At 38.9% G+C, this 27,119-nt stretch overlaps 1 protein-coding gene across 7 annotated transcripts in view; it reads left to right on the top strand.

Moving 5' to 3' along the window:
* Positions 1–27,119, top strand: part of gabbr1 (gamma-aminobutyric acid (GABA) B receptor, 1) — a 78,382-nt gene that overhangs the window by 33,744 nt on the left and 17,519 nt on the right. For 4 of the 7 annotated variants that reach the window (XM_012967942.3, XM_012967943.3, NM_001113819.1 and 1 more), the window contains 11 exons: positions 7,292–7,312; positions 9,146–9,166; positions 12,343–12,503; positions 13,915–14,049; positions 14,895–15,065; positions 17,909–18,010; positions 21,543–21,608; positions 21,876–22,067; positions 22,192–22,434; positions 23,485–23,548; positions 25,862–25,939. In XM_012967942.3, coding sequence (XP_012823396.1) covers positions 7,292–7,312; positions 9,146–9,166; positions 12,343–12,503; positions 13,915–14,049; positions 14,895–15,065; positions 17,909–18,010; positions 21,543–21,608; positions 21,876–22,067; positions 22,192–22,434; positions 23,485–23,548; positions 25,862–25,939 — 1,254 coding nt within the window. The remainder of the gene's footprint in view (positions 1–7,291; positions 7,313–9,145; positions 9,167–12,342; positions 12,504–13,914; positions 14,050–14,894; positions 15,066–17,908; positions 18,011–21,542; positions 21,609–21,875; positions 22,068–22,191; positions 22,435–23,484; positions 23,549–25,861; positions 25,940–27,119) is intronic. The other 3 variants (XM_012967944.3, XM_012967946.3, XM_012967945.3) reach the window with 3 other exon arrangements.

Below are 27,119 nucleotides of genomic sequence, written 5' to 3'. Positions count from 1 at the left end.
GCATGTCAGAAGCTAATTACATCATATACATGCCCTTTTTGCATATGGTCATCTAAATCTACAGTCATTTTTATCTAGAGGGCGTCATTAAAAAATCTTTAACACTCTTTGTAACTGGGATTACAATAGGGATTCACATTCCCAAAGCATTTAACCCCCCTGCAAGGATGCTGTAAATTCCTTCAAGACCCTTAGGGGCACATTTACTAACCCACGAACGGGCCGAATGCGTCCGATTGCGTTTTTTTCGTAATGATCTGTATTTTGCGATTTTTTCGGAAAATTGTCGTGACTTTTTCGTTACCAATACGATTTGCGCGAAAAAACGCGAGTTTTTCGTAGCCATTCCGAAAGTTGCGCAAAATCGCGATTTTTTTCGTAGCGTTAAAACTTGCGCGAAACGTCGCGCCTTTTAAGTTAAAAAGTTACGAAAAAGGCGCGACTTTTCGTGCAAGTTTTAACGCTACGAAAAAGGCGCGACTTTTCACGCAAGTTTTAACGCTACGAAAAAATCGCCAGATTTTGCGCAACTTTCGGAATGGCTACGAAAAACTCGCGTTTTTTCGCGCAAATCGTATTGGTAACGAAAAAGTCGCGATAATTTCCGAAAAGTCGTAAAGTCGCCGAAAAAATTGCAAAAAATACGAAAAAGTCGCAAAATGTTCGTTTTCCAATCGGAATTTTTCCAATTCGGATTCGAATTCGTGTCTTAGTAAATCAGCCCCTTAGTCTGATTACATTTCCTCTTTTTAACATATGGGTACAGTGATTGCTCTTAGGGTCTTTAGTGTATATATTTATTAAACAGAAACCTTTTAAATTGTGTATCTGTTTCCCTGCTACTGTCACCAGGCCAAGGAGAGATACCCCACATAAGGAACTTGCACAAAAAGAAACTAATAGGAATAGAAACTAAAGTATCTGTCCCTTGAGTCAGATTTCACAGCAGCTTGCAACTGGAGAGTAATCACAAGCTAATGAGATGACAGCCTGGTTCCACGGAGGGATTCTCTCTGTACTGAGGGCTTTTTAGTAAAACGCCTGTCCCTCAGTACCAGAAAAACTGCATAGTAAGGATTTATCTATGACCCCCTTGAGTCTGAGGATTAAGACAGCATTTCTCCTCCATCCATGTATGTAAGCAGTGACAGGAATAACTCACTATGCAGATGGGGTGGATTTCAGACAGAAAACACACAAGATGGCAACATTAGCCTAAAGGATGAAAACCTCTTTCATATGAAATAGAAATCTTGCTGGAAATATATATTTTATTTGCAGGTGCAAAGAGATATGGTTTGCATTGAGTATAGATTAAAAAATGAGAAGATTATAACCATTCTCCCAGGTGAGAGAGTGGTTAGATAACTCTGTAAGCTTACAGGGGATTGGGATATGGTTCCTGCAAATCAGAGATTCTTTCAATATGTGGATTTGAAACAAAATACATTTTTTTTTCAGATAGTGTTCATGTACCTTTTTTACAAAAGTTCAACTGAATGAGCTTGTGTCCAAAATGGGGGTATTTTTTCCCTAAACCTAAGCTGGCCAGACCACACCAAACTAGTAGATCCCTGCCTTATGTGGCTACCCACGGGCAATGCCGTCATCACCTGGCCCCTGTATGACTATACTTAACGCATGTCACTGATGCCATTTTCTCCTCCGCAGAAGTGGACTCTCATGGCACTGCACACAATAGGTGAACTGCAGCTAGAAAACACTCATTTATATAATCATTCATATAAAATGTGAATATTGCTGCAGATATATATTTTATTTGCAGATGCAAACAGATATAGTATAGCTAAAGAGATGCCTTACACAGGGTCATTCTCTGGTTATGCCAGCATTGTGGTAGTGTTTTATTTTTCCATCCACATATATAGCCAATTCACATAGATCTGCTTGTTTGGTTCACACGTTGAATAAGTGAATCTGAATAAAAGCAGATGGAAGATGTGGCAACTATCACTTTCCTTCTGTGCCTGTGCTTTAGTGACAGGGGCCATATTGTCAGGTCAGATTTCCAGGCAGAACAAATGGGATCCTTTAGGATAGCAGAGTAGTCTGGAAAAACTGCCTCAACGTGGGACATTTTTTGCAACATCCTTGCATCAGGCAGGAACTAACAATCATTATTTTGCCATATATTTTTTATAAATATGAGGGAGAGCCATCCTTTGTTGTTTCAATGAAAGTTTTCTAAATTGGGCACATTATCAAGAGCATTATCTGCTTATGACCACTATGGGTGCTGGTGCTTCTGCTGCTACTGTAGTTTCAATGTAGACTTCTGTATTTATCTTAATTATACTTGTAGATATGCATAAGAGACACAGTCTGCTCATAAATGATACTTTAATTCCATGATCAAGTCCATGTCACGTCTAACTGAATCACTTTGAGAATCCACTGTAGCTAATGTGTGACTGAATGAATCATGCCTTTTATATCTTTGCCTGTAATTTTTCTGCATTATTTACCAGTTTGAGAATGCTTTAAATTTCTCAGTGTCTCATTTGTTGCTTCCTTTAAAAGGCATATGCTAACCAACCATGTGTCCTCTATCTGCTTCCTGCTGCTAATTTATGGCAGAATGCTCCCCCAAAGGATCTCACTGTCAGAGAAGCTTATTCCAAATGTTTTCTGTAGCAGTGGAGCCAGATGAAAGCCTGTGGGGATTCATTTAGCAGGGGACAAACAGATATGAGTAGCTTCCCTAGCTGTTGTCATGCTTTGTGACCCTATCAGATGAAACTTACAGTAGGACACACAGCATCTGTGCCACTGACTTGTTAGTGGTTAAACGGAGCACAAAATGGGGAAATGTACGTGGCTAAAACAAAGCAAGTAAAGATACAAAAGATTGCAGCAGACCTGCTGTAACAAAAACAATTTCTTTATAAGAATAAGCAACAGCACTTATGTATAGATATCATTCCTTACACCCTTTATACAAGCACCGGGAGGGGTGTAACTAAGGGAATCAGACTGCTGGTAAGTGCTGGGAAGTCCAGGAGGTAAAATGTCTAAATAGTAGATACAGAAATTAATGTACTCACAGGACTTTTAATTTGTGAAAAATTAAACCAGGTTTAATGTACTGGATACCACCTGCGTAGGAGAGTATGTATGTATATAAATGTATAAAGAGAGAGAAAGAGATGAAGTTAATAATATACTCATTTATACACACATACATACACACAATCTGTGATACATTCATTGAGTCATTTACACTTACATACATGCACATAATTGTACATTGTCAAGTTGAGGAATAAATATATATTGTCTTTCAAAGAGAGCAACAAAGAGATGTATTTAATAGAATGTACTTATACAGGGCCCGTAAATTACACAATGCTTTACAATTTAGTGATTTACAATAATGTTAATATACATACATACATGCAAAGACAGGGTTGGACTGGGGGTGCAGGGCTCACTGGGACTTCTGCCTCAGGGTCCCCTGCACACCCAATGGCCACCGCCTTCACACAATTCCCTACAGGCCTCCTCGCTGTCCATCTGACCCCTGAGCACACATAAATTAAACTTACCTGCGGAATGTCGGGGGAGGGAGACCAGAGGATCGGTGGAGATATAAATTCAGCCTATGGCACTTTATACATTCCCAACACTATAAGAATATAGTATTGTTTAAAGGGGACCTTTCACCCTAAGAAATAATTACAAATCCTTTTCTATCTTGTTAGTTGAGCAAAATAAACGTTATTTATACTATATAGTTTATTTAAATTTTCCCCTTCAGTCTTGGAATTTAAATTAACAGCAAGCAGGCAGGTGCCATTTTGTGAACACTGTTACGGCAAGCTTTGTATCACCCCGAAATCTTATGCATTTGCCATCTAGGTGATATCTAGGAAATGCTGAATGGAAAGTAATTCAATATCTGAGTTGTCAATCATATATTGCCTGCCCCGCCTCTGTGGCTGAAGCATAGAGGCGGGGCAGGCGATATATGATTGGCAGCTCAGATTTTTAAATTCATTTAAAGGAGAAAGAAAGGTAAAAACTAAGTAAGCTTTATCAGAAACGTCTATGTAAATACAGCCATAAGCACTCACAGAAACGCTGCACTGACTTCTCTGAAAAAAGATTAGTTGTGTCTGTAATTCCTGTGCCAGAAACACACGCAGCTTTCTGTTCTCTGCTCTTTCCTGCTCCCCCCTCCCTCAAGAATGCTAAGAACTCACTCCCCCCCCTTAGGAATGTGGATCTGAGCCAATCAGCAGGAAGCTGACTCATAGGGGCCGATTCATTAAAACAAGAGTTTGAATCCAGAATGGGAAAAATTCAGATTGGATATGATAATTTCTGAAGATCGCAAATATCACGAAAATGCTTATGAAAATATCGTATTAGTCATGATAATATCTTATTGGCGATCCGAAAGTCACAAAATTTTCATACCGAACAATTGTAAACAGTGGCAGAACCTTTCCAAATTTTTTGCGCAAACATACGAAAAAGTCGCGCGGGCATAGGCAAAAGTCGCACAAGCACGAAAAAAACCTCGAAAATACGCTTGGAGCGTTTGAATGAACGCTCTGAGCGTTCGTGTCTTAATAAATCTCCCCCAAAGTCTTACTAACTGAGCATGTTCACTTGGTCTGGGTGTCTGTGCAGGAGCGAGGCATTATGGGAACTTTCTTTACACAGCTCAGCATTTTTTCTTCCTGTTTGGATTCAGATCTTCTGAACAGGTGAAATATGGGGGGACTTAAGGGCACTATTGAGACAACTGAGGGTATGCCTGCAGCTTGAGATTAACTCTTTACTAGTCTTTCCTTCTCCTTTAAAACAGGTATAGATGGTTTAATTGAAAAAAGTTTTTGGGTTTCATGTTTAATTTTTAAAGGACTTTGAAAGCTTTTTATGTGTGGGTGACAGGTCCACTTTAAACAGACTTGTAGATGTGTTTTTAAAATGATTACATCTGTTTGTGTATTTCCCTCTGCAGAAATAAAGGCTTTGTGTGAACCTGAGCATAAACCACAGCTAATGAATTATGTGTGCTGTTTGTGCAGTTCCCCAACTCTGTGATATAAATCTCATGCCTCACAGAAATGTATCAGCACCGTCACACATTAACCAGGAACACAATAAAAGCACTTTTTCATTAGTAACCAAGGAAAAAAAGTAAATAGCAGTTGCCATACTCATACATGGTAAACATAGCTGGAACAGCATAAAGGTTATTGCATGTTTTTAATCTCTTGCTTGCAGTAACCCATACTAACTAACAAGATGTTTGCTTTTGAACGACTAAACACTAAATTCTTCCTGCTGACTGATTGCTATAGGTGACTAGACCCGTGGCGAACTTTGCACCTTTTTAATGTAACGCTTTATTATTTAATGCTTTGTTATGTTATTGGCTATTTACAGTGACTGCCATTCACCTGCCCCATTCTAGCTGTGTTTGTTTGTCTGTTTTAAAACATATTATCTATCTAGCATGTTCTTATCCAAAAGTGGCGAGTGGATCTCCTCCTGATATGTCCACCTAAGGTGGGTGATATCGGTCTAATATGATCATCTGGACCAATTTTAGGCCAGATATCAGTCAGGTAGCCATGTCAGGGTGCCCATACATGGGCAGATAAGCTGCTGAATCAGTCTGAGGGACCTTAGCACAAAATTAGCTACCATTCAATATAATTTAATGAGGTTTTCTGTATTGAATGGCAACCAAAAAACATGTGGCATCTATGTCTGCTAAGCAGAGAGGTAACCAATCAGAAATTAGTACTGACAGGCCTGGATTTGTGGTGAGGCCACAGAAGCTCGGGTCTAGGGTGGCATGCTGCCCTGCCGCTCTGAAATTTTTCAATTTTGCTCCCATACGGAGCAATGGGGACCTCTCCCCGAATGGGGGGGGGGGGGGGGGGGGCACATAATCCGGTGCTAAGTACTGAGCAGAAACAGAAACGCCTACTTATTTCCACTTGCCTGCTGATCTGCTTAATAGACAGAATTGATGGTAGCCTTCTTCCCAGAAATGTATTGCATCATGTGTTCCCTTTGATGGCACTTTCAGGGAACATATAACACAACTCATGCTTTGATATGTGTTTGTACTCATTGCAAATGCAGGTGGAATGTATCAAGTTGCATTACATCTGCATTTAGTGGTTTTATGTTGTGCTATGAGAATGGACACTATAGAAAACTATGGGTTGCATTACCTTGTAGCGGAAGTTGTGGAAGAGAAGTAGCTGCTAATATATAAAAGAAAAAAAGTTAATGCAAATAGGCTTATTGTATAGCAAAATGAAAGCACTTTGCTTGTAATTTTAAATCCCATAAACTTTCTTTACCAGCTTTATTTAATTTTATTGGGGTATATGTTGCCAACAACATGCAGTGTCTAATAAGGTATTATAATAAAAGGCGCAAAGTTTGACTAGGTTTCCTCTCCCATAGCAGCCAGTCAGATGTTTGTTCTTTAACCTGCCAAATTGTTTGCAATGGCTGTAGCAAACTTCACGCTTTTTATTACATTGCCCCATGTAGATTTTACAGTCTATGGCAAGTAAAAGAGTTAATCCATTGTTTAACGTATTGTCTAATTTAAAAAAGAAACTTCACCTTTATGAATTTAAATAAAGCAAAGGTTTGATTTGTCTGCATTCCTATTTAACAGTTATTCTGGTTAAAAGAACATTGTGTTATCTTCAGAACACATCCGATTTTGGCTCTGTTCTGTTCCTTATCAGCCCTATAGAAAACAGCAGCCGTTGGTTGAAACTTGTAAGAACTGGTATTGCAACAAATTAATCTAGAAACCTGTTTTTCAACATTTATTGCTTTTATCTTAACATTTTACTCAAAACTGTAACATACATCTGCGGATGACAAATATTTTTACTATTTTTTGTTTACCATATGTATCTTACACTAATGCCAGACCTTCAATTTTAATGTTGGAAAGATATATAAAGCATATCTGTGTGAAAATAATAGAGACAGAAAATACTCCCTGAATATTTTGAACTGACAGATTCAGTTACTAGTTTCAAAATAAGCACCGAATGATGTTGGGAAATCAGAAATGCATGGTTTCTGTTATTAATACATATATTAAAATGCAGCAATGGTCCTGTTGCAGCCAATGTGGAATTTTCTTACATCTTTTTGAGGACAATATATTCTATAATAGAATAGTAATTTTTGAGCAAGGAATAGAACTTCATAGGCATAGAACATTTATCTAACCCCAATAACTAAGCTTCAATGTTGTTTTGCACTCTCTATGCAGTCAGGCGCCCAGATACTTCAAGTAAGTTTGTTTATCTTTACTGTGCATGGATTCTGTGTTGTCACCACGCATGGCTATCTGTGTCTGCCTTTCTCAAACCAGTGCACATGTACAGTCTAATAGTTATCCTTTGTTCCCCCTCCACTTAATGTAAGTACAGTTATTTTGTAATCGGTGCAGTCAAGTCAACTTGCATTTATTAGAAGTGCTTCATTTTGATCATTGTGATCTGTTAACTTTATCATTTGCATGCAATTATTGGGCTAAAATCAGGGCTGCCATCAGTAATCATGGGCCAAATATAATTAGCTTGTTGTTCAACTGGGCCCCTTGACAGTGGGCCCTACCAACAAGCAGAGTAGGACCCCAGTAGAAAAAAAACATGCATTCATCGGCATGTCCCTGATCAGCTCCAACCACACCTCACAATGTCAAAAGCCCATCCATGATCCCCCCCCCCCGCCCACTTCCCATCAACCTAGCATTTCTCTTTGTCCCTCTTTATGTTTTTCAAATGTTGGGAGGTATGACCTACACCCCCTGACTGAAGTACCCCCTATGCCCTCTTGTCGGGTTTCCTAACTGAAATACTAAGTCTTTTCATTCTCTTTACCCACTCTTATACTGTTCCTGCAACTCCTATGTCCCCCACATTGCCTTTTTGCACTGGCATTGTTTACAGTGCAAGTAGTAGCTGGGGAATCCCCTTCCTCAAACAATTGTACTGGCAGATTCAGTACATAATTTTAATATAGGACTGGATACACTGCTACTAGATTTATAGAGAAAATAATGCACTTCATAAACATTTGGTACAAGATGGTGCATTCTTTAATTTGTGTAGCGGGTCTATGTAGCTCAAGCACTGACCCTTACAGATTGCTGGGCTCCAGACAAGTAGCTCATTTTATGATACTTCCCAAGTGTGTAATATTTAGCAGAAAATAATGCACTGGCCATTGTTTGCTTAGTGTGGTAGTATGCATGTGTGTGCATTACTACATGGGCCAGAACTACATGCTGTGAATCCACCCCATGGGGCACATTTACTTACCCACGAACGGGCCGAATGCGTCCGATTGCGTTTTTTTCGTAATGATCGGTATTTGGCGATTTTTCGGAAAATTATCGCGACTTTTTCGTTGCCATTCCGAATGTTGAGCAAAATCTGGCGATTTTTTCGTAGCGTTAAAACTTGCGCAAAATGTTGCGATTTTCGTAGCGTTCAGATTCATTCAAGCTTCAGTATGGTGACTTTTCTTGGGCCAGGTTGGAGCTGCAGGGTGCCATTGAGTCCTATGGGAGGCTTCCAAAATCATGCTAAGTCTGAAAGTTTCGCCCGCCGCTTACGAGCGCTCAATACGAAAAAGTTGCGACAAGATACGAGCGAATTGTAATGGCTACGAAAAACTCACGTTTTTTTTGCGCAAATCGTATTGGTAACGAAAAAGTCGCGACAATTTCCGAAAAGTCGTAAAGGCGCCGAAAAAAATGCAAAACATACGAAAAAATTTTCGTTTTCCAATCGGAATTTTTCCAGTTCGGATTCGAATTTGTGTCTTAGTAAATCAGCCCCCATGTGTGCAGTGACAGGCATTGCATGGCTGCTTGGAGATAACATCAAAGTAGTTTAGCAAATCTTGTAGTTAGTGTTGTCAGTGCTTTCACCATTGTCAGAATGATCCAATGCAAAAGGCAGCAGAACTAATTTTTTCGGCTTGCATTAAAACATGTCATGTTTCAGTAGCCAATATGCTGTCTAATAATTATGAGAATGAATGGTTTAATGTGATAGATGTTAGTGTTTTTCTCAAATGCAGTGCATGCTCTTATGGTCTTGCACTGTTTTTGCAGTCAGGCACCCGGAATCTTCACGTAAGTATTTCTCTCAATATTCTGAATGTTTTCTCCCTGCATACTTTAGCCTGTGTCTGCTTTGTATGTGCGAAAGCCTTGCACCATCTTCCTTCAATATAAAGGGATGCATCAAATTAATAATTTTTCTATTTGGCTCAATAGTTTATATCGTTTCTATATTCGAATTTCAGCAAATGAAATAGCCATGAATCCTGATCATAATCCTGGATTTAATGCATGCCTAATTCTTTCATTCATATTTTCCCTTTGCTTTAATTGCATGTTTTTTTCTATCTATAACATTTATTTTCAGTGTTTCCCATCTTTTGTTTTATGTTTCTCTTTATTTTATCTGTTTACCCTTATCTCTTATCACTTTTATTCAGTCTATTTTCTTCTCTTGTCTTTACACTTAAACCTTTCCTCTTTTATCTCTCAAAATGACTTTTGTGCCAATTTCTGAGCCAGCTGTGTACCAGCCAGTGTTGGCCTTTGACCGGCAGTTGACATGGTCACCTAATTGTGTTCTCGGTGACAGGCAGTTCATTGCTAACAAGCTTGCTCATTTCACTGCAAGCTGGCTGCACCGATGGTGGGTCGCCAAATCAATTTAGACTGAACATCTTGACTGTTTTAATAAACTGGGAAACAAATAAAATAAAGTTGCTTAAGTTGTTTAATTGCAAAGAAAAAAAATCAACATTGAAATTAATAAATCTGCCCCTAAAACACATTCCTAATCCTGGTATTATTTTATGATTCATATGGAGAGCTGGGGGGGCAGTTTTTCATTTCATTTTTCATTTCTGGTTTTTATCAAATTCAGAATCCTAATCAGGAAAAAGTGCAAAGGGAAAACAACACAAATAGGGGTTGATTCACTAAAGGTCGATAAGCGTTATCGCATGGTTTTTTGCGTTCAAATTGACATGATAAATAACGATCGATTCGTCAAAGTAATTTTGTATGCGTTAAATCACGCACTACTGCAATACATTAATTTTAGCGCATGCGTTAGTTTGCGCATAGATATAATACTAACGCATGATTCACAAACACATATGAAGCACTAAATATCACATTAGTCTGTGTGAAGATTAACACCTACTTGGGGCAGGCGGTACTTAAGGAAAATTGTGGTTGGTGAGCTTTTGGCAACACAACATGGACTTTGCAGGGGGATTTTTTCAAGTATGTGTTGGCCCTAGAGTCATGCATCCTCCAGTTTTCAGGGAAATGGTCATTTTCAGAAAAGTAGTTTTACGAATGTAATGGTTACGTGCGTTAAATCATGCGCTAATATAGCAAGCGGCAAAATATATTGCGCGCAGCGGGAATTAACGCACGCGTGGGAAATTACTTAAATTACTTAAAGAACTTAAATAACGCAAACAACATCGGTCTAAATTAACGCAAGTAACCTTTTAGTGAATTGTGCGTTAAGTCACAAAAAATAAGAGGCGATAAAATTTTTAATGCATGCTATAAATAGCGCTCGTTTTAACCACCTTTAGTGAATCAACCTCATAGTTTTTACTGTATCAGTGATTCATATTGCTATCATTTATATATAGGCATCTATTCATTAGTGCTGGTATTTGTCTCATTATAATGCCCCATCTCAGTGTGCATATGCTTGTCTTCCACCTATTGCTTATTCCCTGTACCTACTCTTCACCCTCTCTATGTGGTGCTTCCTCTTACTTTCTCTCTTTTCCTCTTAAATTATGGTGGTTTTTAAAAGGTCTGTAAAAAATCTCTCTGACCTAAATACAGATTGAATGAGGGAGAAGTAACGGAGAGAGTGCAGGGCAGGGTAAGCAAGGAGGAAAAGAGGAGGGCAAGTGCAACACTTTCTCAAGATATATCTGCACTATTTTATATTTGGCACATTTCCTACATTTTTCACCATTCATATACTTTCTTTTTGTTATTTTTCTCTTCTGTTCTCTCCCATTTTACATTTTATCTGTTTAATACACTCTTTTCACCCTCTGTGTGTCCTGGTTCCCCATATTTTTTACAGTCTGTATTTTTTACAGTTTTTTACTCACCCAGGCTATACCTGCCTATCTATATTTTCCCCTTTCCTAACCATGTTTTACTCTGCCACTTCTTATTTACCCAGTTTTTTTTCCAGCTGTCAGTCTGTGTATCACACAAACTTTTTAAATGCCCATAAAAATGTTACACCTCTCCTTTCAGTCTATTTTTACTTCCTTCCCTTTCTTCTCTTACCTCCATTTTCTTAATTTTCTTGTGCAAAAAGCCTTTTATCCCCCTATCTCCTCTGTTTCTTAGTTTATCACCTGATTTTTCTTTTTCTATCTGCAGCATTGTTTGCATTTCCCCATCCTTTCCCCCCTTCCTCAGTCTCTCCTTCATGCCCCCCTTCAATCTCTCCCCCTCCTCTCTACCACTCTCATTTCTCATTCTCTTTGTAATCCCTCGCTCCCTTCGGCGTGGGTGACATCAATGTGTCTCCTCCCCCCTGCTCTCTTTCTCGCACACACTCTCTCTCTCCATCTCTCTGTTGCTCTGTAGACTGCAGAATCAAATCAAGAATCATGCAGATGCTGCGGCTCTCTCACACCTCATCCTGGGGCTGTCACGCTCAGTTATCCCTTCTTATCTGATTGCATCCTTTTCTATCTTTCCCAGGCTGCCTGGCTTTTCTCCTATTTCTCCCATTTCCTCATTATTATTTCCTTCTTTCCTGCAGTGCAGCTTTCCCCATTCTTTCCTCTTTAATTTTTGCTCCTCAGCTCTATTCTTTGTCTTTTCTGCAGTTTTCCTGTTTTTTTCCTGCCTCTCTCCTCTTTTACCCTTTTTACTTGCACTTCTCTGTTGCTCTCTGCTGATGCTTTTTTGTGTCTGTCCTTCTGACTATCATCTGCCATTATCTCCTATTTTTCATTTCTTCTGCACTTGCTGATACTTCTCAAAGCCATATTTTCTGTTCTCCACACTTACTCTGGACCCATTTTCTTTTACCACCACTTTCGCTGCATTCTGGAAGCCCCATATTCTGTTTCCTCCACTTTTGCTTGCTTATAATGTCTCCCCCAGTTTTCAGTCTTCCAGGCCGCTTTCTACTCTTCAGTTCTCCCACCCAGTGATGTCTTCCTGTTTGGTCATGTCTGTCTCTCTGTGTGTGCTTCTGCTGATGCTCTTGCTGTGTGCTGCTGTCTCAGGTAAGAGAGCACTGCACGTGGGTGCCCTTTTCCCAATGAGTGGGGGATGGCCCGGTGGACAGGCCTGCCAGCCTGCTGCACAGATGGCCCTGGAGGATGTCAATAATAGACGGGACATCTTGCCGGAATATGAACTGAGGCTTATTCACCATGACAGCCAGGTGAGTATGTGACATGGGGGTAAAAAAAACACCTGTTATCTGAATGTTACTTTTAAAGTATGTTACAATGACAGGTACCTGTAACTACATCTAAAAATGAGGAGAGTATGTTAGGCTTGCAAAGGGTGGGATGGGGAGTGGGTGGGGTGTAACACTTATACGAAACTGGTTTGTGTAGTACAATTAAGGACTAGTTTAAAATAAAATCTGGGATGCATTGAAACTAGGCATAATCCTTTTTGTAAAAAGTTGTAGTTAACTTTGGACAAGGATATTTTTGGTGTGAAAAAAATATTATGAGGAAGATGAGGCTCACTGGGAGTGTGGTGCATAAATGGAATGGCAAGTGACAAGTTAGAAAGCTGTTGTGCCATGTGAGGGCAATGTCACTTATTTGTGGCAGTTAGCATAGAGCCACATGTTGTGGTACAATTTAGAATGGAGTTTTTATCCCATTTGAGATCTTACTTTTGTTACCCTAACAGATGATAATTTACTGTTGCTTTTACATGAAAGTGACAGTCATATGAGAAAGTGGCAAAAGTTAACATAGGATGTTAGGTCAAACTGCTGTGCACAACAACAACACATTGTGTTAATCAGTTATGCGTAATGTATGCAAACAACATTGAGCATAAGAGTAAACGGACTGAAAGACCAAACTGGGAAGATAGCTCTAGGGACATAAAAGACAAATAAGCCAGGCTGTAGGGAGTGGATAAAATGTAAATGTATTTTCTGCTAATCAATTACAGTGAGTTCTAGAATCAAGCAAAGGGAGTAGGCTGGTTTAGAAAGAGCAAGCCTAAAATAATAACAGGTAAAACTCAGAAGTGAACAGGAATGAATTGGAAGAAAGGTAACTGAAAGTGAGGGGGAGGTAATGCAAGATGATGTAAAAGTGACAGACTGAGAGACAGCAGGGGAGTAGTTAGAGAGAGACAGCTGTTGCAGGTGGGGAGAAGAGACACTGCAGGGGGCAGAGATGCAGTGAAAGTGACCTTTAGTAAGAGTGGCTCCAAGGAGGAAGAGAGCAGAGGGGGTGCAGTCAGGCCTTCTCACAGGATTACCCCCTGCGCTCTCATTATTCCTCTCAGCTCTCTCACTGTTACCACGGCAACGGAGGAAAGGGTAAAATATTCCAGAGAAGTGCGGGGGGCGAGAGAAAGAGAGAGAGATGGGCAGTGAGGGGGGGAGCAAATGAAAGAGACAGATGGGAAAAGAGAGACAAACAGGAAAGAGAAATGGGAAGTAAGAAATGATAGTGGAGCCCTAAAAGATAACCTGTATTAAACAAATAGATGAACCTGTTTGATTTTATCTTTTACCACTACATTTGCTCTTTTTACAACCTGTTCTGTTTGTATCCTTTCTTCATCTACCTTCTTGCCGCTTCTGTTTTTATTTATAGTGTGATCCTGGCCAAGCAACACGATACCTGTATGAGTTACTGTATAATGATCCCATAAAGATCATGCTAATGCCAGGATGCAGCAGTGTCTCTACCCTAGTGGCAGAAGCAGCACGAATGTGGCATCTTATTGTGGTGAGCACATCTCTTCTTACCTCTGCTGTCTCCAACCCCCTTTCTTCTTACCCCTCAGACTTTCTCTCTGTACCTTCCTCTCCACCAGTGGCTTTTCTTCCCAATCCTGATGGAGATCACTGTGAGGTTTGAATGTGTGTCATTTCTCAGTTTTTCGGACTAATAAAACCTTTCATGCTTCCCTTTCCACCAGTAGTAAAATGGTTGCACCTCTCCCATGCTATTCTCTCCTTAGATTTTTCCCTGTTGATAACAGTACTGCACACATGCTTATGCATGTCAGCTAAAGCTGTCTAGCTCACTGGCATTTAGTAGAAATCCCTCTCTTGCAAACCTTCTCCTCTCTCTGTTTTCACGCCTGCTTCCACCCCCTCTGAATTTGCTGATCCGTGAAAAGAATGAAATTATTCAATTTCATTTCTAAATGGAATGTCTAATTAATGCATCCTCGCAGTGAGATGCCTGTGTACAAGTCTAAATATCCACTTGTATAAAATCAGGAACACAGGTGCAAACATAAAATACAGTGTCAAAAGAGTGTTGTTGTCTGTCTTGTTTTCCTCTGTGTTATTATATGTCATTCTGGTTTTATTTGCTGTATGTAGCAGCCATTTTTCCACCCATATTGATTCCACCCATATTGATCCCCCCCCCCCTTTATCCTTCTCTTCTTTTTTTTTTTATTCTATTTCTTTCCCTCATTAATTTGTCTGGTACCCTTCTCCCTCCAACATGATAACCCCAGTCATTCATTATATGTGTACCTCAATCCATAAATATACTTCTTTAAGATTTAAAATCCCTTATAACACTCAACCCTCTTATGTACTCTATACCCTCTGTAGCTCTCTTATGGGTCCAGCTCTCCAGCACTCTCAAACCGACAAAGATTCCCCACTTTCTTCCGCACTCATCCATCAGCCACCTTACACAATCCTACCAGAGTACAGCTCTTCAAAAAGTGGGGATGGACTAAAATTGCTACCATTCAGCAGACCACTGAGGTCTTCACTTCTGTGAGTGTCTTTAATATTATTTATTCTCATATTGCACTGTAAAGAGTTGTTGTGGTATGGTGGGTGAGCTTGGAATCTTAGGTACAAGAATATTACACAATTTTCTCAAAGTTACAAGCTGTTGACCAAGAAGTAATTACCATGAAATGAACACAATTACTCGAGTCCACTGACTTTTGATGAGCATTCAGACTGATTTTCAGTGTGTCTGACTGAACATATAACTGGCAAAAAGGTCTGACACTGTACAGTATGGTCAAAACACACAGAAAAAGGGTTACAAAACTCTTCATAGCTTGTGCTAAAGGACTTCATAATTATATCAATTAGTACTGAAGAGCTCCAAGAGACAGGGTGAACCCCTTACTCAAGATCTCTTGGGGCTCCTGAGTACTTCTAATGTAAGATATGGCTAAACTGAACTGAACTGACTGTAAAGGCATTTTAACTGACAGAAAACACAGTAGAGTTGCAGGACTGAGTGAGGGTTGTTTTCTTCACTTTGGTTGAATGATGCCAGGCAAGAGAATTCTGTGTACCTAACATACGCTTAAATACCATTGCGTTCTACCCCTATTCAGTTAAATCTCACACAGTCTTTTAGAGCTTGTAGTTTTGGAGCAAAAGGAAATTTAGGACCAAGCAACACACAAGAAGCCACACAATTCTACTGTCTTTGATAGCTGGATATGAGTAACCATCTGGGGTTGAATACAGTGAAATATATTTTTATCACCTGATTTTTTTTTTGTTGCTTTGGTTTCTTCTTTTATTTCCAGTGCTTAATGTGTAAATGTCAAAAATTGCAGAATAAGTGTTGAGGAAAAATGGATTAGATGCTACCTGCATTTAGTCCATGTGAAAATGCAGCTGTCCGCATAGCCAACTGTTTAACCTGTTACAAGTCAACTTGGTTAAAACTACATGAAAAGAAATGTACAGATTTAACCAGGGTATTTACAAATGGCTCTGGAGGTAGAAAACACCCAACATACAAAGCAGGAGGGGTGGGCAACTGTAGGCCATCCGGATATTGTTGAAATATAATATTGGTGGGATGCTGGAAGTTTAACAACATTTGGATGCCAACCAGTCACTGATATTAAATCATGGACGACTTGCTAGAAAATCTGATAGTGGGAGACAGATTATTATTTTACTCAGTTGAGCCTGGACATATAATTTTACCAGATCCACTTACCTAAGTAATCTTTCTTAAATGTTGCACACATTTTTTTCTTTATTATACTTTATATTTACTCATTATTCACATTACTACTTACCTCAGTGGATTTTACAATCTAAATTCCCTATAGCATTCACACAACACTGTATGGCGTGTTCTTTCAGGAGCCAGTTAGCCTACCTGTACATTTGTCTGGTGTGGGAGGAAACCAGAATACCTAGAGGAAATAAATGCCGACATTAGGAGATCATACAAACCCCTTGCAGATTATGTCATGGTTGGAATTGGACCCCAGCAGATCTGAGCACTGAGTTACTATGCTGCCTAATGTTTGTTTAACCTTACTTCAGATTTAATTAAGATTAATTAGTCTCTTAATTGGAGCCTGGTTAGGTGTAATAAAACCCTTTTCCTGTATTTTAGTGTGACAATGCCAATTTAAGGGATATTTAATAAAAAAAAGGTTTGTTGTGGAATATCCGCATATGGAAATGTGCAACATTCATTTATTCTGAAGCATTTTGTTATAATTGTGATATAATACACAAGAGCTATTTACATTTCATTTAGTCATTTACATTATAGAGAAAATATAAATATAGAGGAAAACATATAACCTTTTGTAAAATAAAGAAAAATAGACTAGACAGGAGTTCATTACCATATAAAGGCATGAGGTCATGGAAATAAAAGGTGACTTCTGATATTCTTACATTTGACAATACATACATGTTTAAATGACTTATGACAATAGACATTACTAAGCACTTTTTTTTACAAATCACATAGTATATATTTATCAGTGATACTTAATATTCTCGATAAGTGCAAATCTCTCCTATACAAGAATATCTCTCAGTCCTATACAAGAAGATTAGGGTGTATACACACATTTAATATACAGTATCTAGTAGTATTAAGTCAAAATCAACTGGACTTTTTGAGAAACATTGGGATGAGTGGTAAAACAATTTCAAGACAATTGAGAAAGTCCAGTTGCTTTAGACTTAATTCTACTAGATACTGTACATCATTACCTGGATGAATAAAAATCTTCCTAGACACATTTGATGTAGATGCTGACTGATACAAACTCTGCAGAGGGCTCTGTCATCAAGAAAAATGTCTTAGCAGTACTATAAATAAAGTGTGGCTTTGTGTATTTTTCCCTGAAAAAACAAATATAAATGGGCTTTGTATTTTAGTTTATGCTGGTGTATAGCAAGGTTTAAGCAACTACAAGCATTTTCTTGATATTCAGAGAGTGCTGTTAACATGGTGTCACAAACCAGTGTTAGTGCAGGTGAAGAGCTAAGAGATAAAGATTTGTCACATACAGGGGCAGTGTCAGACTGGGCTGACTGGGCATAAGGAAAAAACCCAGTGGGCCTCATGGCCTCTGGTGTCCCAGGACAACCCAGTCCAACATTGTACAGGGGTTATGTGATACCTTGACACAGTAATGTATATCTGTACTGGGGTTTGTCCTGGAAACAAACATTTGTAAACTAAAAACATGTTTAATTTCATGTGTGAAACCTTACAATACGAGTCTGACAGATTCTGCACATCATTTTTGTCTTTACGGTTTTAATTGACTTAAGCGACCTGGGTATTCAATTGTGGAACTCTTAATTCATCTCTCTCATTCTCACAGACCCTGGATGATTTGGAAGAGCGAGTGAAGGAAGCTGGCATTGAGATTACTTTTCGACAGAGCTTTTTTTCTGACCCAGCTATTCCAGTGAAAAATCTAAAGGTACAAATTCTGAGCTCTCTTCTGGATAGGAAACTATTCTACCATCTAATACATGAGGACTCCATGCCTGTACTTTTTTTAGGTGTTGTTTAACTGACACCTGTAGTTGTTTCTAAACATTTTGGGGGAATTAAGGACTTGTTTATAATACCAGGCTGCTAGCTGCATCTAGAAGATAAGGGAGTTAACACAAGGATAGTCAACTGCTCCAGCTGTGGTCTGAAAAAACCTGATGAAGATGTAGGACATAGTTTCCATCATCTCCCTGATCTAATCAATTTCTACTTCAGATGTTACTTTTGAGACATCACTTTGAATATTGCACACAGATGCTCAGGCGCAGTGTGACTAAAGAACAAAAGAAAATTATCAGCACACCAGATAGTAACTAACTAACTATGGGAATATAAAGCAAAACAATTGCGCTCTAGGGTCAAATACTATGAATGAAACTAAGCAAAAAGAAACCACCAATTAGGCACACTATATATATTAATACATTTTCAGGAGTCAAAACAGCCCCTCACTGGCATCATCAACGTAGAATTTGCTAGTAGTTACACTTTGTAAGGTTTGTAAACTCCAGAGGTAGCTACATCCCAATATGCCCTTTTAGCTTTAGCTGCTACAAGGGTCTTCTTGGCTGTTTTCTCTGGGGTAGTGGTGTTTTGCCTCCTGGGGTGAGGGGCAAAAGTTAGCGAGTGCTTGAATTTGAGTACCACTAAATAGGAAAAGTACAAACCATATTCTCTGACAGCACAGCAGAATGAATATGAATTGGCCCCTCACTGGTAAATACCTACAATTTAATTTTATCATCTGCAATTAACACCCATGCCCCCCTGCAGCCCCAACGCAGTCGTGCCCGCAATCCCCGTCCCTGGCTTAACCCTCAGACGCGATTTCTGCTCTCCTGTGCACGATCTGCTGAGCGCATTTGGAGGAAATCACGCGTTAAAGCTGACTTCCTCCACTATAAATTTCTTATGGTGTGCCTCAATACTGCCCTATCCCAGGCCAAGCAAGCATACTATAACACACTTATAAGTAATAATAAATCAAACCCGCGGCGCTACTTCATCCTTCACCTAATGAATCAATCATATCTGAACACACACCCCAGGACTTTGCTGACTTCTTTAAAAGCAAAGTCGATTCTATCCGCAAACAATTTTCCCAACCCTCAGATACCAGTAATCTCAACCTTCCTAAATCTCCTCTCTCCCTATTCAGCTCCTTCAGTCTCGTAACAGAGTCTGAAGTTTCTCAGCTTCTCCGATCCTCTCCGCCTACTACCTGCTCGCTGGATCCTATGCCCTCATCCCTACTAAAACAGTGTGCCCCTGCCCTTACTCCAGCTCTTACCCACATATTTAATCCTCTCTGGCTTCTGGTACTTTTCCCTCTCTATTCAAACAAGCATGTGTCAAACCCATTCTTAAAAAGGCTACACTGGACCCATCCTGCCTTTCTAACTACCGTCCTGTCTCTCTCCTGCCCCTAGCCTCTAAACTCCTGGAACGTCTTGTCTTTTTTAGTGTCACTAACTTCCTCTGCACCCATAATCTGCTGGACCCTATGCAGTCTGGTTTTCGGCCTGCGCACTCCACTGAGACGGCCTTATGTAGAGTGGCAAATGATCTCCAGACTGCCAAGGCCAAAGGACGCTACTCGGTCCTCATTCTCCTAGGACTTTCCTCTGCTTTTGATACTGTCGACCATTCTATTCTTATGCAAATTCTCTATTCTCTGGGTATGCGGGATCAGGCTGCATCCTGGTTCTCTTCCTATCTCTCTAACCGCTCCTTCTCTGTCGCTCTTGCTAACAAATCCTCTACCCCGGTTCCGCTTAGTGTGGGGGTGCCTCAGGGCTCTGTGCTTGGTCCCCTGCTGTTCTCCCTGTACACTCTCTCTCTAGGAGACCATATTTCTTCTTTTGGTCTTAAATACCACTTATATGCAGATGACATCCAGATATATTTAGACACCTCCTCCTTTCACCATTACTATTGATGGCATGACCATCAACCCTGTAAATTCTGCACGCTGCCTTGGGGTTATCTTTGACCAGTCCCTCTCCTTCTCTAACCATATTAATAACACTGCCAAAACCTGCCGCTTTTTTCTCTGCAATATTGCCAAGATACGCCCCTTTCTTTCACAAGCAACAGCTAAAACACTAATCCATGCCCTTATCCTTTCCCACTTAGATTACTGCAATCTCCTACTAGCCGGCCTCCCAGACTCCCACCTCTCTCCCCTGCAATCAATTTTAAACTCTGCTGCCAGGATCCTCCTGCTCTCTCCTAAGAGGGAACCTGCTCAGCCTGATTTAAGCTCACTAGCATGGCTGCCTGTCAAGCAAAGGATAGCTTACAAAATCCTTCTGCTAACATTCAAAGCCCTTCACTCCTCTGCTCCTCACTAAATTTCTTCACTGGTCTCCCTACATGTTCCTGGTCGTCTCCTCCGCTCCTCTCAGAGCCTCCGTCTTTTTACACCATCCACACCCACTGCGCTCTCTCGTCTTAAACCTTTCTATCTCGCTGCTCCTTACCTCTGGAACTCTATCCCTGAATCCCTCCGTAGGAAAAACTCACCCACTCTCTTTAAGAAAAAACTCAGCTGTTACCTTCTGGAGCACTAAAACATTATTTTACCCAGTCCTGCGCTTAAGGGCAAATGCCCATACCTGGTGCACTCTTACCTTCCAATTTGTGTCTGTATGTTACCCAACCACTCAGATTGTAAGCTCTACGGGGCAAGGACCTCCTTCCTACTGTGTCTCATACCACATGGCACTTATATATATATATACATATATGTATTTATTGTATTTATTTATTATATCACTTGTCCTCCCTGTGTGTAATTTTGTATTCTGTAAGACTGTACAGTGCTGCGTACCCTTGTGGCGCTTTATAAATAAAGTTATACATACATACATACATATGAAATGTTTTAAATTTGTTCAGTGTGTATTTAAGATTGATTAGCCTAATTTAATAATATTTTTAATGGATTTACAACAATAGTTATATTTTAGGAATTGGCAGATGTTGGCATAATGCATTGGTAGGATTTCCTTTTTCTTAGTTTACTTCCAGCGTGGCTAAAGACATGGACAAAATAGAAAATAGTTATAGAAAGGGTAAAAATATGCTGCTTCTTTGGCTTCAAGACAGCAGGCAGACAGTTAAAAGAACATAAAAAGATACAGGTTTATCAAGGCAATAAACAGATTTGTGGAGACAGCACTTTTCTGTTAAGTTACAATTCCCAGCATTATCTGATATCCTTTATGCGTTTAGAATGGTTGCAGATGGTACATTCCTGAATTAAATATGAATAGTTGGAGAGACTAGACATGGGCCACTTGTTTCACTTTTGTGCTCAAATTCTGTCACCACTTTGCCTTATTCATAACTCTTACATTTACAATACCTTCTTCCTGGGGCGCTCTCTCTCTTTTTCTGTTTGTGCTATTAACCTCTGTCTCCTTATTGAATTTGTTTTCCTCTCTCTCTTGTAGAGGCAAGATGCAAGAGTAATAGTTGGATTATTTTATGAAACTGAAGCAAGAAAAGTCTTCTGTGAGGTAAGGATACAGATATTGTTGTCTGTCAAGAACATAGAGCTTATTTGTGATGTGCAGTGTGGCAGCTCCTGCTCACTTACTTAACTAAAAAATATACTTATAGCCATTACAACTGCACCACATAAAGTCTTAGTTTGGATTGATCGATACCATTATGATTTAAAAAAATATATATTTTCTTAATCAAGTTGAAAGTAGCTTACTTATCAATAATATTATTTGCATTGGATAATTAATCCATTACACTTTTCATTTTCTTACCCTTAGGTTTATAAAGAACGTTTATTTGGCAAGAAATATGTGTGGTTTTTGATTGGCTGGTATGCAGACAACTGGTTTAAGATCCCCGATCCTGCCATTAACTGCACCGTGGAGGAAATGACACAGGCAGTGGAGGGTCATGTGACCACAGAAATTGTTATGCTTAACCCTGAAAACACACGAGGAATCTCAAACATGGTAAATGCTTACGTTTTTGTATTTCCCTCTCTTATATTCTTTTTTGACTCTGTGTCATGCTCTTGTTTAATTTTTTTCTTGCGCAAGCATGAAAATTGGTTCTAACACCCTCTTTTCATTCCAGACATCTCAGGAGTTCATGGAAAAGCTGAAAAAACGTCTTGGAGAAAACCCAGAAATGACAGGGGGCTTACAAGAAGCTCCCCTCGCATATGATGCTATTTGGGCCCTTGCACTTGCACTTAATAAAACTGCCTATGAACTATCAAAGAAGGGTAGACGATTGGAAGATTTCAATTATAACAATAAAATGATTAGTGAAGAAATCTACAGGGCAATGAACTCCTCTTCATTTGATGGTGTTTCAGTAAGCATAATCTTTTTGTTGTCCTGATTTATGTTCTTATGATGTTTTACACTATCAGCTTCCATCTTTCTTTATCACTGTCCTACCTATTTCATCATCCCCTTCATTGCAGCATCTCTGGATTCCATTATTTCATAACCATATATCTGTCACTGGGTCTCCAGGGTCATAATTCTTTTATGTTTTTCATTGTCCTACTTGTCACACCAGGCCTCCAATACCCAATTTCTGTGTGATAGCACCACTGTCTCTTCTCATGATAATGTGTTTCTTCTGCTAATATTTTGCTACCTTATTACTCTCTTACTTCTAAATCATTGTTTTCACATCTCATGAATCATCTTTTTGACTTTACCCATCCATCAGCAAATGCATCTCATTTTAATCCTGTATTCCAATTGTGTTTTATACACTTTTAATCAATTCACCAATCACTTCAAGTTAGACAACAAAATAGGGTAGGGGATGTCATACTGAAACAATCCTGCCCAAGTAACTGCGAGAAAAAAAAAAAAGCTTTGCATAGAATGAGCAGGGTTGTTTTTAGAAAACAAATGTTATGATAACATAAGTTCTGAGAATGCTTTTTACAATCATTCAAAAAAGTATAAAAAGAGGCAAAATACTAAGTAAATTGTATGTGTGTAGCCACTGTAACTGACTGATAGAGAGGTGGCCAGCCATTTCTGCCAACTAGACAGTTCCATATAATATTAATTTGGGGAAGAAAATATTGTTGCATTAGAGGCAATACTTCTCCTTTGATATTTTATTCTGTATTGTATGATGATACATGTATAGACTAAGTTAACCTAGACCCTGGCATTTCAAGTGAACAAAGGCCCAAAGAGCCCAACACAGGCCCAAAATAAAGCACTAGTCTGTGGCAGTTTACAGAAACCCCTCTGGCATTTCTCAGTCAGGGCCTGTTCAAAGGCAGCCAGCATCCAGTGATTTTTTTATTATGCAGTGATTGATTCTTCATTTGGGAATTTGACAACTTAAGTCTGTTTGGGCACATTCCTTACCATCTCTTTTTATTTCCTTCAGGGTCATGTGGTCTTTGATGCCAGTGGTTCCCGAATGGCCTGGACTCTCATTGAACAGCTACAAGGTTTGTGATAATAGCACTACAGGCTACATGAAAACAAAAGAAAAATTAAAATGCTTTCCTATTATTTAAAAAGATTTGATTCATAATGATTAATGAAAACAAATCAGTTCTTTTCATAGTTAATTTAAAATGTGATTCAGTGGTTTTCACCACTCTCGTCTCGTCTCGTTGGGTTCAAGCCCTGTTCTCATACATTATTTATTTATCACATAACAAGATAACAAACGTATGAAAACACTGGGGCTTATTTATAAACGCTGCATAAATTTGCACCTGGGCAGTAACCCATGGCAACCAAACAACTTGTGCGTTCATTTTTTAACCTGCAGCTGGCTGAAAAAGGCCAATCACTAATTGGGTGCTACTGGTGCCCAGTGTTTATAAATGAGGCCCATTAATTTATAAGCCATTATAACCAGAGTTCCAAAAATATCTAGGACAGAAAATAAGTTATTATTCCAAACTGAACCCCAATTAACCTCCAGGCTTGACTTTCTAGAAGCATTTTAGAGAGCAATTAGGTATTCTCTGCAAATCTTAACTTAATCAACATTAAGCCTGGGTTCCCAAGCCTCACTCAAAGAAGAAATTCAAACAAACAGTAATAGAAAAGATTTTGGAAGGAATAATAAGGGATAGGATAATTCAATACATTGTAAATCACAATATTATAAGTTTGTGCCAGCATGGTGGCAAATACTATAAGTTTGTGCCAGCATGGTTTTATGCATAGCAAAATTTAGTCGCCTTTTATGAGGAGGTGAGCAGGAACCTCGATGCTGGAATGACATCTACTTAGACTTTGCTAAAGTGTTTGATACGTACAGCACAGAAAGTTAATGATCAAATTGAGGAATATTGCCGTAGAACATAATATTTGTAATTGGATAGAAAACTTGCTGAAGGATAGATTACAAAGAATGGTAGTAAATGGAACATTTTCTAAATAGGCCAGTCTTGTTAGTGGAGTCCTTTGCTTTTTAATTTGTTTATTAATGACCTGGAGGTGGGCATAGAGAGTACTGTTTTTATTTTTGCTGATGATACAAAATTGTGAAAAACTATAAGTTCCATGCAGGATGCTGCCACTTTGCAGAGCGATTTGACAAAATTAGAAAACTGGGCAGCAAACTGGAAAATGAGGTTCAATGTTGACAAGTGCAAAGTTATGCACTTTGGTAGAAATAATGTGTTTTGGGGGTATCCTTTCTTGAAAAGTATCTGGGGATTTTTGTAGATAACAAGTTGTCTAATTCCAAGCAGTGTCATTCATTCATGCAAATAAAGTGATGTCTTGTATAAAAAGGGCATTGACTCACGGGATGGAAACATAATTTTGCCCCTTTATAGGTCTCTGGTAAGGTCTTACCTGAGTATGCAGTGCAGCTTTGGGCTCCAGTCCTTAAGAAGGATATTAATGAGCTGGAGAGAGTGAAGTGACATGCAACTAAACTGCTAAAGGGGATGGAAGATTTAAACTATGAAGTTAGACTGTCAAGGTTGGGGTTGTTTTTTCTGGGAAAAGGCGCTTGCGAGGGGGCATGATTACTCTGTAGAAGTACATTACAGGGGATTATTGACATATAGGGGGTTTTCTTCACTTAAAAATGATCATTGTACTATCAATGAGCATAGTATCCAAGGCTATTGTGATACTAAAATCTACAGTTAGTACTGATGTTGGTATATATCAGTGGTTCTCAACCTGTGGGTTGGGACCCCTTTGGGGTCGCCTAAGACCATACAAAACACATATTTCTGATGGTCTTAGGAATAATTTTATGGCTTTGGGTCACCACAACATGAGGAACTGTATTAAAGGGTCACGGCATTAGGAAGGATGAGAACCACTGGTGTATATGGTTTATGTATGTGAGTGTACAGATAGGTCAGTATAGGTTTGTGTGTGCTGCATTTACTTGGATGGGCTGAACTATGTGCTTTTTTTGCTCTGTTCTCCCAATGACCTGACACTAAAAAAAGTTATTATGGCAAAAGGCACAAATGAATTTAAAAAAATGAGTATTAATTGAAACAAATATTTCTAAGGCATCATAAGAGTTTATCTTTATAACACATCATTATGATCACAATTCTGTGGATATATATAAATAGTAATTCTTGTTCTACTAATCCCACATTAAAATTAGGTAAGGAAGGCAGCAGATGCAATTTGATGGGCATTGATTAAGTAGAAATTCTAGAGTCTCCAGATGCAGACATTAAAAAAGATCATTGCTTTGCTATTATGTTCCCTATATATTTTTCTCTGTACCCTCCTTTTGTTGCTGTACACTTGTATTTTGCTTTCAGGTGGTGTTTACAAGAAAATTGGATATTATGACAGCACCAAGGACAACCTCTCGTGGTACAACAACGACAAGTGGATTGGTAAGTATGGGAGGTGGCACTTCTACATTCCTAATATTCATTCTCCTCATTTACATTTTAGTGCCCTCTGTTTTCTTCTTTATATATATATAGTAAATAAAGTACCCCTTCTTGTAAAATATAAGGATATTATAGTTACCTAGGAGTTCCATGACCATATAAAAGCACAAGGCTGAAGGCCGAGTGCTTTTATACAGGTCATGGAACTCACTACATGTTTATTAGTATGACAGGGAATGTATAGGATTGACTCCAGAGGATAAAAATGCTAGCTCTTGGCTGTGTAGTTTGTTAAGATGGTAACAAGCTAGACATCTCTATCATAAAAGGGTGGCAATATTTGAAAGGGTATGTAGTAAAATTTTCATCAGTCAGTGATTAATAATTTATTGGCCGTCGAGTAAAGTCCAGCATATCTGGCAGTCAAGCACCAGTTTCATATGCTCTCTCTCACCTTTAGTAGTAATTATCTACGTTGTCCATTTGTTCCTCCCCTGCTGTCTTGGTCATTATTCTTTCAGTCTCTTTAGTTCTTTTTCTGTCTCTTTTCTTTATAGTTCTACCTCTTATCTTATACCATAGTGTCAGTCTCCTACTATTGAACATTTTATCTTTATGCTGGTTTAAGGAGAACTATACTCCGAAACAATGTAGGTCTCAATAAAAATATTTTGCATAAACAAGCTCATATATAAAACCCTGCTTCATCTAAATAAACCATTTTCATAAAAATATACTTTTTATTAGTATGTGCTATTGGGTAATCCTAAATAGAAAATTGACGTTTTAAAAATTAAGGGCCACCCCCTCGGATCATAGGATTCACAGTGCACACAAACAAGCCAAGGCACACATACATGCTAGGCCACATCAGCCAATTAATGGACAGAGTTCTGCCTTTTGCTTCCACACTACTTCCTGTTACAGTTAGAGCTGCATTATTTCCTGTCGGATGATCTCTGAGGGAGCACCCAGCCCATCACTAAATGGTGGGACAAAGGAAAGGAAGTAAAAGGGCAGTATTTACTGATATATATATATATATATATATATTCCAGTTTGGCAAGATTCTTTAATTGGTCACTTAACATAATATAAACAATCTGTTGGTTAAGTATTCATTCTGGGCATATCGTTTTGCTTTAATAGTATATCTTCTGTTTACATCCCATTTCCCTTC

The sequence above is a fragment of the Xenopus tropicalis genome, chromosome 8 (assembly GCF_000004195.4).
Source record: "Xenopus tropicalis strain Nigerian chromosome 8, UCB_Xtro_10.0, whole genome shotgun sequence".
NCBI lineage: Eukaryota > Metazoa > Chordata > Amphibia > Anura > Pipidae > Xenopus > Xenopus tropicalis.
This window is presented reverse-complemented; position numbering and strand designations above follow the sequence as displayed.